Here is a 13,515-nt window from a genome sequence, read left to right as displayed (position 1 = left end):
TCCAAACCACTGTCCCTCAGATGGACATGTCCAAACCACTGTCCCTCCTCTGGACATGTCCAAACCATCTCAGTGTGTCCTCTCTAATTTCATCTCCCAGTTGTTCAACCTGTGCTGTACCTCTGATGATCTCATTCCTGATCTTCTCCATCCTTGTCTCTCCTCAGGAGAACCTCAACATCTTCATTTCTGCCACTTCCAGTTCTGTCTCCTGTCTTTTTGTCCATGTCTCTGTCTCCAGACCATACAACATAGCTGGTCTCACCACTGTCTTGTAAACTTTTCCTTTGACCTTTGCTGACACTCTTTTGTCACAAATCACTCCTGAGATGTTTCTCCATCCACTCCATCCTGCCTGGACTCTCTTCTTCACCTCTTTACCACACTCCTCATGTTCCCGGACAGTGGACCCCAAGTCCTTGAAGTCCTGCACCTTTGTGACCTCTGCTCCTTGTAGCCTCACTGTTCCACCTCCTTCCTCTCATTCACACACAGGTATTACTGTTAGTATTACACATGTAATACTGTGTATTACTCTTTTTGCACTGTTTAACATATTTCTTAGTTCATATCTTAGATCTTATTACGGTTTTTCTTTTACTTTGTAATACTTTTGTTGGATGTAACTGGGACCCTGTGTACACAACTTCGTTCCACCTCATGTGTCACATGTGATGCGCATGACAAAGAACCTTGACCTTGATATACTCTGTTTTACTACGTCTGACCTTCATTCCTCTTGTTTCAAGTGCATACCTCCACAAGTTCTCTTAAATATTTTAAATAGACAATCTTTGCATTTTAGTTGTTTCAAACTAAGCGTTTGTGTCACGGTTGCCTTCAAACTTTTCTTCAGCCATTCAGTCTTTTTAACGAGAGGAAATAGGCCGCTGTTTGATATGGTTGTGTGCACGACAATGAATGAACACGAAGCAGAGAAATCAAAAGCGAAGGTAAGAAAGAAGCTCGGAAAATTATAGATACTCATGCTAACAAAAGCCTGCAAGACCATCTCCAAGCAGCTTCATCTTTCTCCAACAACAGCTGGCGATCATTTTAAACTATAACATTTATGAAAATGCAATTCTCCTGCCAGGACAGGGATGCAAGAAGAAATGCAACCCCAGGGTGATCAAACAAAATGTGTGGATGATAGAAAAAGTGCCAATGAACCCATTCTGTATCATTCAAGGTGAACTCAAAGGTCAAAATTCATAATTTTCTAAATGCAGCATCCATCACATTTTGAATAAAATTGGATTCTATGGCTGAAGATTGAAAAAGACTCCACTCGTGACAGAAACATGCACAAAATCCAGAGTCATGTTGACAAAATGCACGCTGACAAGCCCAAATTGATCTGGGAGCGGTTTCAGGGATGGATGGGACAAAACTGGAGCCGTCTATCCAGGCACATCAGAAGAGTAGCAACACATTTACCTCATTATTTGATGGGGATGGATATCAGCTACTACCACACTAGATTTGAACTCAATATCTGTCAAATGTAGTGAGCAATAAGCATTTTAAGTTAACTAACCGGTGGAAAGAAATCCCTGTTCATAAACCATTTGAGCATTTTCTAAATAAAATCCAAACAACGCAGACGTAATTCGACCTAATGTTGTGAAAAATAGCACTTCCTCCCCAAGCGTCAACAAATACGCTTCGACTTTTATGTTCACAGAATCACTAAAAATGAGCCGTTTCCAAGTTTGTTACAGGAAGCAGCAGGAGCACCTGAGCTTCACCTGGTCCAACAGACGTTTTGGGTATGTTGTGGAATGTGAACATTCAAACGTGTGTACTCACGTCTGCGACGCCGGCCTCCAGGATGGTGACTTTGGCCTCCGTCTCCAACGCTGCTTTCTGCTTCACTACAATGAAAACACAAACACACAAATCAGTTTTCCCAAGGTCGTAATGTTTTACACCAAACCTTCTCAGCATGTGGCAATAATTCAACCAATTTCATGGGAAGGCAAAAAAATTAACCATAGATTCAAAACTAAAGACGCTTTATTGTCATTCTAAGTAATTACACGAGGAACAAAATAAATAAATAAATCAGGATCTGAGGTCCCAGTTATCAGCAACAGCAGAAATATATTTAATTAGGAAGCTCTAGAGAAAGCTGAATGAGAATGACGTTCTCCTCACATCATTACTCAACGCAAAAAGATGAAGGCCGCCCGTGTCTGTTAGCACAATACCTCATGTCATAAAAACTACAACTGAATAACCTTTTGGGTCACAGCAATTTAAGATGGCTGCTGCAGCCAAATGACCAGAAAAAAAACATTAAAATGGCTATAAATCAGTCCGTTTTACAGAAATTGGCTTAATCTTGGTGTGGTAGTTACTGAGACTCATCCGTAACACATACTCTGAAGTTTGCACACGGCACAAAATATGAATCTAAAACTTTTGACCTCAACGTTGATGTCCACCCTGTTTGTGTTTCAAATACCTCCTGAACTAATTATTGAACATTAGCCAATAAAAAGGTTATAAATCAGTGAGTTTTACAGATGTTGGGCTAAAAAGTTTGACGTGGCGGTTGATGAGAGTCATTCACAAAACAACTCCAACGTTTCTCAACACAACAGAATCTTAAACTGTGGCACATAATGTGTGAATGTAAGGAATGAAAGACAATTGAATCTTGTTCTTTCTCCTCTCCGGTGTCTCTAGTTGCCGTGTGCTGCAGCAGAACTGTAGAATAAAACCTACAGGGTTTGAGGAGACGTTTTAAAGGTGGTGATGTCACTGCGGTTATCATGTGAACGTTCCCTAAACACATTTGCAGAATTAGGCCAAGAACATTTCCACGGGGCTCAACAAAGCATCCTACCATTCAAGCTCTAAGTGAGCTATTACTGTTGCTTATCTTCACTTTATGAAATAAGAGTTTTTAACCTGACCTGCCGCCGGGCAAATATTAAAACACATTTCCACACAAATACAATTAAACCCTGCACACATTTCGCTCATTTTCTCCCCCCCCCCCATCTGCACAAAGAGAAACAAACGTAGGGCTTAAATTGAAAATTCATGGCAGGGAACATATTAAAACCAGAACAAAATGTTATGAAAAAAAAAGAAAGCATACATAATTACATTCACTTTGCTTTGCATCTGAATACAGCGGTGGACAGAGCGAATCTTCTTTGTTGACACACCAGCAGATGAAGGATATGCAAATAGCAAGTCTTGATGCTGTCATGCTCCTCCAAGGAGCTTTAATAATTAGTCTTTCAATCTGTCAGAGCATAATTCAACGGACACTTTATGCAACGTGTGGGGAGACTATAGATCTTGACTTTGAAACTGAACTGGCTCAAAAAAAAAAAAAAATTTTTTTTTTTTTTTAAACGAGGATTGAAATATATAATTTAATAGCAACAGCACTTTATTTTCAACATACAAAGCCCTCAACAACCTAGCTCCATCTTATATTACAGATCTTACCGTTTTGTATTTTCCTAACAGAGAACTTCTCAGGCTGCAGGTTTACTTGTGGTTCCTAGAGTTTCCAAAAGCAGAATGGGAGGAAGATCCTTCAGTTCTCAGGCTCCTCTCTTGTGGAACCAACTTCCAGTTTCTGTCCGTGAGGCGGACACATGGTCCAGTTTTAAGACTTTCCTTTTTGATAAATCCTATAGTTAGTGTCGGCTTAGTTTCCCGACCTGTCCCTTATCCTATGCTGCTATAGGCTTAGACTGCTGGAGGACAAATTGATCTCAAGTCATCAAATGAATAGTTTGTATTTGTAATTATTTCTATCTTAACATGTATTTTTTTTTTGTTTTTGTTTGTCTTTCCTCCCAGAGAGGGACCTGCTCGCCTCCATTCCGGACCTGCCATTGTGTATCCGTTCCTTCTTCCTGTCCTCTCAAACCCCGGCCAGTCGAAGCAGATGGCCGCTTGTCCTGAGCCTGATTCTGCTGGAGGTTTCTTGCTCATGAGGGAGTTTTTCCTTTCCACTGTCGCCTTGCGACAAATGCAGACTCATTGCTGTATATGCTGCGGGCTACCCTGCCTTAGATAAACAATGTTGCTAATTTAATTTTTATGTATATGAATGTTTCTGTTCAGTGCCCTGAGATAACTTCTGTTGTGACTCGGTGCTTTATACTGTAAATAAACTGAGCTGAATTTAATTTCTCATTAGGAGTAAGCATGTTGTAGTAAATGTACAGGTCAAATAGTCTTTAGAATGAAAATACGAAAATATATTAAATATATTAATAAATGTTTTTTAAGAACTGAACTGTGGCTTTCTTACACTGCAGTAAAACCACAGGTGAAGTGGTGGAGTCCAGGCCTCAGACAGAGACGCGTGAACACCTTGTCTGTGATATCCATGTAGTCTGACATGTCTTAATAGTGCTGCCAGTCGGAGACGTCTGCAGACTCCCTCCAAAGAGAAACAGAGACTGAAGAGGCTGAATTGACCTGTCAGGATGAGATCTTCCTCTCCATGGGGGATCACCTGAATAAACTTCTTGTTCAGTGTAACAAGATGGACAGATCTCAGCTGCTTTTAGTTTGGGTTCTGCAGATTCATTCTTCTCGTGTGTTACTGTCATCTGTTGTTGGAGCACAAAAAGGAGCTGTGGATTAACAATAATGTGCTTGAAAAGCTTACACAGAGAAGTGAAGCAACCAGACATTAAAAAAATCACTTTTTTGGCAATAGTTAGAACAGGTTTTGCCTAGACACTTTTTTTTTTATTTTTATTGTGTGTTTATACTGTGCTCCTAAATAGTGCGATATCATTCAAAGTTTATAATCTATTCTCTTAATTTGTATGCAGAAAAAGATCACGGTTTTAGTCCAAAGCCAATTAGTAAAGTTCTCTATCTAAGGAATCCAGCAGACAAGTTGAATCTTGGCTTCGTTGCAGTCTCCCATCCTGAGCAAGCACAGTGGAGACAGTGGAAAGGAAAAACTCCCTTTTTAACAGGAAGAAACCTCCAGCAGAACCAGCTCAGGACAAGCGGACATCTGCTTTGACCGGCTGGTTGAGAGGAGAGGAAGGAGAGACAGACGAACACAGAATGCTAGGTCCAGGTAGAGGTCCAGGTGTATCTGAAAGACAAAAAACACGTTATAAGGATAGAAAAAATAATTTCAAATACAAAACAGGTTGAGTCCTCCAGCAGTCTAAGCCTATAGCAGCATAACTAAGGGACAGCTCAGGAAACCCTAGGTAACTATAGGATTTATCAAAAAGGAAAGTCTTAAGCCCAGTCTTAAAACTGGACAATGTGTCAGCCTCACGGACAGAAACTGGAAGTTGGTTCCACAAGAGAGGAGCCTGAGAACTAAAAGATCTGCCTCCCATTCTTTTTTTGTAAACTCTAGGAACCACAAGTAAACCTGCAGTCTGACAGCGAAGTGCTCTGTTAGGAAAATATGAAACAATAAGATCTGTAATATAAGATGGAGCTAGGTTGTTGAGGGCTTTGTAGGTTAGAAGTAAGATTTTGAATTTAATTCTGGATTTTACAGGGAGCCAGTGGAGAGAAGCTAAAACTGGAGAGAGATGATCTCTCCCAGTAACTCCAGTTAAGACTCTGGCAGCAGCATTTTGGATCAACTGAAGACTTTTTAAAGACGTATTTGGACACCCAGATAATAAACCATTGCAATATAACAAATGCATGGACCAGTTTTTCTGCATCATTTTTAGAAAAGATGTTTCTAATGTTAGTGATATTACGCAGGTGGAAGAAGGCAGTTCTATATAGTTGTATATATTTTAAGTGTACAACAAAAAGAAAAATTGCAATCAATAGGCATCACCCACTTTGTCTTACTGCTGGGCGTACAACATGTTTTTGAATCGGTACACCGAGGGATTTGAATAGTGAACGTTTGTAGTGTTCGAAACAAGTTTCACAAGTTTGTCTGGACTGGAACTGAACAGAGAAGACAAACAAACAATGTTTTAGCTGCAAGATATTCAAGTGAGTAGGAGTTGCACTGTGTAGAAGAACAGAGGTAGTTTTTCAACAGGTGCAGTGGTGGAGCCAGGGGGTGGTCAAAGGTGGCCTTGGCCATCGTTGATTAATCTTCAACCACTCCATTCATTTAATGAAACTACTTTAAGACAATATAAAAACTAGAAAGAATAGTTTCTTCAAGGGGAGAGTGGTGGCACAGAGGTTAAAGAAGGTGGTGGGTCTCTGACCGAAAAGCTGCCGGGGACAAAAATGTGGTGCAAATACTCGAGTTTCCACCTCCACTTTAGAAAATGGGGGAACGGCGTCTCCACCTGCTCCATTAAGCAGGCACCTGTTTGTTAAAATTACTGTTTTTACTCATAAAAGAACATGAATTGTTAGTTTTACTTACAGTAAATAAACCTTTTAAACTGTAGCCATGGCTCCTTCTCCAGGTTAACCATTGCAACTTCTATTATTTTTTATTTCAAACTGTACCAGACAAGGGTGCACAGAGGATGGATCCAGTTTAGCTCTTTAAAGGTGATGAACACTTTGCTTTAATGTTGCGTTTTTGTCTGGTCTCTTTCTCTCTCACCAAAAACAACAGGAATCCTGTGAAATGGATCGTGTCTACCTGCCATTAAAGAAATAAGTTTGTGGCAAAACGGTTTAAAAACCAACAGATATTTGAACGTCATTTATGCTTCATAATTCTGCAATGAGATGGTGATTTCAAGCTGCGGGCTGTTTTCTTCTCCAGATATCAAATTTGGATCTGAAAAGACTCATTCTGGAGAAAATGGGAAGAGCAGTTTGGGAGTTTCCAGCCTTTTGAGCACATTTTTTATTCATACACCCGATAACCTTTTATTTGTCTTTCTGAGGTTAATGTCATTTCTCATCGATAGCTCCAGAGTCCAATAACTAACTTCCAAAACACGTCTAAAAAAAAACAATTTAAAAGGCAAAACATCGCATTGAAATCAGAAGAAACTTTGTGAACCTCCTCAGAAGTTGTCACTGCCTGAAGGGTCTTTGGTAATTGGTGAGGAAAAACCTATTTGAGTTGAAATGGCAACGAGGCCTAATTGTGTGTCACACTTACACGCACGCAAACACTTAATTTCTGAGTGAACAGCATGATATATATACAGACACAACCAAACCTAAATGTGTTCTACGTGGTTTTTATCAAGAGAAAATCACCACCATGGTCCACCTGCATGGGATTACACGGCAGCCAGTGAGCGTGACGGCACCACAGACACAGCTCCTTTTAATAAGCCGACAAGTTTTTGGACGTCAAAACACGACGGCACGGTGCTATCCCTAAACTGTAGCCAAGAGCTGTTCAGACCGTCCGCTCCTTTCCTCTCCTGCAGACTACAAAACGAGTCCAAGTCGGATAAGAGCACAGCTCACGAACAGACGAGCTGAGGCTCCTCATTTGTACCCCGGCAAGCTTTCACTCCCAAACCCAAATTGGATCCATTTTTAAGAGGCTGCGATGGACCAGGTGTCGTGATCAGACCGACTGGCGACTTTTCTTTCAGCCTGACAAGCAGCACAGCAGGAAAATAAGCTGTAATGTTACAAAATGGGAATGCAGCAGCGATGGACTGCAGGCTGAGAGCGAGCTGAAGGTAAATGGTTTACGCTTTGATTATTCTCCTTTTTCCTGTTTCAAGAATATTCCATCTTCCGTTGTGACTCTCGAATCCATTTGAACCTCAGTAAAAAAAAATGGGCCTGAAGGAAACAACATGGACCAAATCTCATTTCTACAAGAAAGCCCCCCCCACCCCCACCCCCCTCCAAAACACACAGAGGCGCTTCATTTGTCACTGGTGCCGCCCCCATCCTGAATTTTGCTTTATGTTAACTCAATGTATCTGAGGCGCCTAGAGGGGAGCACAGCGAGTGCTGCGAATTCAGAAAAACTTCATTTTTCACCGCTGACAAAAGGAAAAGGCCCCGACTGGCTCCCAGAGTCCTCGACCAACAGAATAGATGCTTTTTGGAGAACGGAGGGGTCGTTATTTCAACCACTAACCACCACCTCTACACCTCTCACTCACATTTCAGGAGTGTATAATGAGAAGAAAACAGCATCCATCTGTCAAAAACCTGCCACGCACAGTTCAGCATCATCACTGCAGCAAAGAATGGCACCAGTTGATCACATAAGCAACAATCTGGGGGCAAATTAAAATATACCACTGCCTCTTTTAGTGTTTTTATTCATTGTGCTCCTACGGGATCTGTCAGAATATTTCACATCTAATGTACTGAACAAAAAATAGGTGCTAGTTTTCATCCTTTACACTGTTCAATATACCCCAACCAAACAGCAGGATTTGCATGGAGGAATTAATTTGGTTGTCAGATTTAACCTGAAGCTTAAAAAAACTCTGCAGAAACTAAATATATTGGTAGGTTAAGTTTGATATTAAAGTAAGGGGAGGGGGGAAATTACTAAGCACATATTGCACTTCTACCATAAACCGATCAAATTAGTTGGTCTTACAAGTAGGCCTGTCGCGATAAACAATAAATCAATTAATCGCATGATAAATGACAATTATCAACCTCATTTTCATTTATCGGCTTTATCGTTTCTTCGTGTTTCTCTCTTTCTACTGAAGACACTGGATGACAAAAAGCTCAACTCCGGTGCTCTTCACTGACCCCTCCCCTTTCTCTTTTATCTTTAAAATCTGTTTTAACCGTCCAAAATTGCGTTTTTGGATCGTTAAAAGCAGCTAAGCTGAGAAGCTAAGCTACGAGCTAAGCTAACAGGCGGAACTCGGGGAAAAAACCTCCGTCTTGTCGAAGCTCCAAAATTCACGGTTGAAACCTGTGTCTTCGTGTAAAAAGTTGTTTTTCTCTGCAAAAAGCTGAGAACTTGTTTACTTATTTTTGTATTAAAAACTTTGTGTGAAAAATGCTAAAGAGCTCAAACCACACGGAGCGTCCGCCATTTTGAGAAGCTAAGAGAGACAGCCCGTGTCACGTCAAGAGGCCTCCCTCCCATTTTACTTAAAGAGACGCGCTGCTCGCTCCCTCACTATCCATCCGTCAGTTCAAACAGTCTTATACTGCCATCCGGTGGTCGAAAAAAGGTACTGCATGCAAAACAAATTAAACATTTATTTTGAAATTTGACAATAATTACCAATTATTGTCAAATTTCAAACAATATTGTTTATCGCAATAATTTCTGAGACAATTAATCGTCCAGCAAAATGTGTAATCATGACAGTCTTACTTACATGGATCATATAGATTAGACACATACAGTATAAAACAAAATCTGAAGCTAAGTTAGTATGTTTCCCTCTGAAGTATTAAAACGCCAAAGTATTTTTGGATTCTACGAATAATAATCCGTCAAGAGGTCCTGACTCAACCTTGTTAGATTTATTTAGCTGGATTATTGATCATGCATCAGGGTTTTTTTTTTGTGCAACACTTATTTTATAGATTATCAGCCTCTTAAAAGGTTGGTTCTTTCAGTATCATTATTCCACGTGCACACTCATTTGCATATTTCCAGGAAATGTTCGTCAAACATTTCACAAAAACATACATTTGAGTTTTTACTCCTAAAATAAACGAGCAGATTCTTTGTTGCTTTGATATCGGGGTTCCTGCATTCACACCTCTAATGACGTTAAATTATTTGGTTGAACTCATTTGCATACACTTATATAACATCCATAATGTGTCCCTTGTTGTGTTAAACACTGCTCGTTGCCCTAATTGATGTCATTAAGGTCTTTGCTTCTGCTCCATATGATTCATTCGCATTTTAAAAGGCAGGTAATAAACACCCCTGTTAGTCGGCATAAATTATTTATTAAAACACACGAGACTCTGGGGACACCAACAGAAAACAATAACAAACCCCGACCGCCCACAACAACGACGACCTTGGAACTGCCAACATCTTGTTTCACTGAGCGAGAAAACTACAACACCAACAAAAAGCGTTCATTAGCAGTTCACCACGCTCAATGAAATAATCCCATAAGTAATAACCGTTCTTTTTCTTTCGTAGGCTGATCGTAAACAGACGTCTATCAACAGGAGCCGCCTCAGGACTACAGCACTGACCACCGGGCTACCATGGCCGTCTAAAAATGATCATGGAAACTAATACTCCCAAAAAGATGGTGAACTTTCAGTCTTGAGTCACAAAACTCATTTCTCAACTAATGGACCCAACTTCCAGTAGGTGGGGGAAAAATAAAATAAAATCTTGTTCTAGTCCCAAATGAATAAGTGTAAAATGTGACAGTTTTTTTAACACAATATTTCAACCCCTGCATACTGTATGTTCTACTTTTCCAAGTCACCACTTTATAAAATAACAAGTTTATAAAGCTTACATGTCATTTTCACTTGTTCCACACTAAAGCTTCCCAGCATTTTTATTCTGGTATTGAGAGGCAGCCATCATAATTCAATTCAATTAAAAAATACTTTATTAATCCCAAAGGGAAATTAAGTGTTGTTAATCATAATCCTCACTTCATTAAGCTGTTATAGATGCTGATGGCTGTAGGCAGAAAGGATTTCTTGTAAAGATCCGTCCCACAGCGGATCCGAAGAAACTGGCTGCAGATCCTGTCCGATCCGTCCACCCAGACTCAGCTGGCCTTTCGGTTTCTCCTGGCTGAAGGATCGCCTGAATACTGGGCAGAACTCCTCCCAGCAGCCTGCTGGCCACTCCTCCCAGCAGCCTGCTGAGCTCCTCGTCGCTACGGACAGCCGGCTGCAGGTGTTGAGGGATGATCCCAGTCATTCTGCTGTCACGGGCTGTGTTTCCTGCCATTTCTAGGATCTCAGTGGTCAGGCACTCGAGCACAGCCGGCAGGGAAATGGGAATGCATCCACGGCACCTCCTTTTCAACTTACTTGAGATTTGGGGCTGTAGCTGAGATATTATTTGAGCTTTTGAGATGTTAATCAGCTGCTGCTTGTTGTTAAAAAAAAAAAAAAAACACCTTGTCATGGTTACGCATCATAAACAAATGTCCAAAACTAAAAACGTTTCAGTAAAAATCCTTCCAGCTGCACAGCATCCAATACCAGAGGAAACAAGCATCTGATACCAGAGGAAACAATCATCCAAAAAATGTGATTTACATCCAGAAAAAGATGAATTAAAGTTTCCAAAAGCAAAATCTCAGAATGAAAGTAACAGAGCTGCTCCAACATGCAGCCACCCCGAGCGGCGCAATTCTAGAAGCAAAGAAGTCACCAAATCCATGACTTCTTTAAACTTGTAGCGTTACTATTTGTCAGACTTCTCATAAAATATGAGTTTAACCTTGTTAGTGACCTAAAGGAATGGTTTTAACCACTTCAAGGTGGATGAACCATTCCACCTTGAAGTGGTTAAAACTTATAAACAAGCATCTTGAGGACCTCAGATTGGACAGACAGGACTGATGGGCTAACGGCTACCTCAACTGCAGCCAAGACCAAAGTAGATCGTTGCCATCCTGAATTCTCTTAATTACATAGAAATCCATGCAAACACTGTTTTATAAACATTTACACCATTGTCAAGTTCACATTATATAGAAGTATGCAGATGTTTACAAGTGCAAACAGAACCAAAAGTAGCTATATGCTGCACTTCCAGGACATCCGGGGGTCACATCTGACAAGAATTTCATAAAAATGTTGCCAAATGAACAGTGTATTACAGAATTGATGGCAGTATAAAGGTTTAAAAAGTAGTGTCCTCGCGAAATGCTATGAACTTTTATAGATTGGACACTGCAAACTTCACTTTGGAAATGGACCCTTTAGGTTACTCATCAACAGACAAATTTCCAAAGCTAGACATTTCTAAATGTCACAGATTAAAGCGAACACTACATTATAAATTATACATAATTTTCCCCATAAATCAGTTTTAGATTAATGTTTTTATTAGACAGAACTTAAAGATAATTGCAAGTGTAGATGGCACCCAACACGTAGCACTGTGTAAAGTGTATACAACTGTGTTTGATGATTTTTATTTTTTTATTTAAACTTTATTTGTACAGGTAGTCTCACTGAGTCACAAGGACTCATTTTCAAGAGAGACCTGTTTGGGAGCAGATGGTGAAGCCTTGCTCAAGGGCCCAGAGTGGGGCAAAGGAATGTGGAGGCAGGTGTGGGATGTTTCACCTTTTCCACCCACGTCTTTGATGTTGTCGGTCCAGGGAGTCGAACCGGCGACCTTCCGATCACAGGCCCACCTTCTCTAACCTCAGCGCCACCGCTCCTTCTAGCCTGGATTTGCTAAGACATTTTATTTACTCTGCTTCTGGACTTGGACCTCTTCAGTCCTGACAAAATAAACCATTTCTCCAAACTGACGTCAAGAAGCTATTTACAACAAGAAAAAGTATTTGAAATAAATTCCACTTTAAAGTGGCCAAACTATCCCTTTAAATTATAAACTAGCTTAAATTATCACCGCAGTCTAATCCCAATGACACTTCTGGCCCTCTGTCTCTTCGTCCTTCTCTTCAGCATGCCTGATTAGAGGAACTCAAACACTTTTGTTTCTCACATCTGTAGAACAAATCAAACTAAAGTCTTTAAAGTTTAAATAGAACCAAAGCTAAAACTCCATACGTGATTTCAGATCCGTTAAAATAAATGGGGCAAAGACAAATTGAGCTGCAGGTTTCAAACCTCGCTGGAAAACTTTGGTCGAACAGTTCAACGTAAGGTTGTGGGAATATTTGTCTACCAAGGAAATTTCATTTATTTTTTACTCATTTATATATTTATTTCAGTTATACAAGTGACTAATCTCCTATTGTCCCCGTTTCCTAAAATTCATTTATCTCTCTCCATCCGTAAAGTTTATTTTTCCTCATTCTTCCCCATGAGCAAACCAGTCAGTCAATATGATGAACAATACAGATTGCATACTGTTGTCTGCTGGCCAATAAATCAGTAGTAGTGTGTCGTTACTCACTCAAGATCAGCATTACACACACACACACACACACACACTTGGGTTTACCTTCATTTCCTCTCTAATTTGTGTCATCCTACCTCACCTTTCTTTAATTTTCCATTTTCTTGCTCCCTCTTTCTCCCTCTGTGCACCAGTTCAGAGTATTTACACGAGGGGTTTATAAGGCCAGTAAGTGGCAGCTGATGACTGCTTGGTGAGACTGCAGAGAAAGGAAGCCAAAACTAAGACCGCCATCTTTTAAACCTCCAGGAGCTGAGCACGCTTCACTCAGCAGAAACACAGGAAGAGGGTGAGAAGAAGGAAACGCTCTTCGTCCACAGCTGTAAGAAAACCTGACAGAGACACACTTTAGAGTTGCTGCAAACAACGCCCAGGCTCTGATTTAGTACGGTCAAGAAGGATTTGTAGTTGCAGCATCAGGATTTTTGTGGTTTGGTGAGACATGTGGTGTTAAAACAGAGGTTTTACTGCGGCAGCTGTGTTATTTAGATACACGGTCAAGTTTACCCACCTACCACATCTCTTAACAGTCTCAGACTAAAAGATGACTACATAAAGTCAAACCA

At 40.4% G+C, this 13,515-nt stretch overlaps 1 protein-coding gene across 1 annotated transcript in view; it reads right to left on the bottom strand.

Moving 5' to 3' along the window:
- LOC119414310 (receptor-type tyrosine-protein phosphatase N2) overlaps window positions 1-13,515 on the bottom strand; it is a 243,793-nt gene that overhangs the window by 141,179 nt on the left and 89,099 nt on the right. Inside the window, exon 12 of the mRNA XM_037681405.1 lies at window positions 1,813-1,877. Coding sequence (XP_037537333.1) covers window positions 1,813-1,877 — 65 coding nt within the window. The remainder of the gene's footprint in view (window positions 1-1,812; window positions 1,878-13,515) is intronic.

This window comes from Nematolebias whitei, chromosome 9, assembly GCF_014905685.2.
Source record: "Nematolebias whitei isolate Nwh7 chromosome 9, NemWhi1, whole genome shotgun sequence".
Taxonomy (NCBI): domain Eukaryota; kingdom Metazoa; phylum Chordata; class Actinopteri; order Cyprinodontiformes; family Rivulidae; genus Nematolebias; species Nematolebias whitei.
This window is presented reverse-complemented; position numbering and strand designations above follow the sequence as displayed.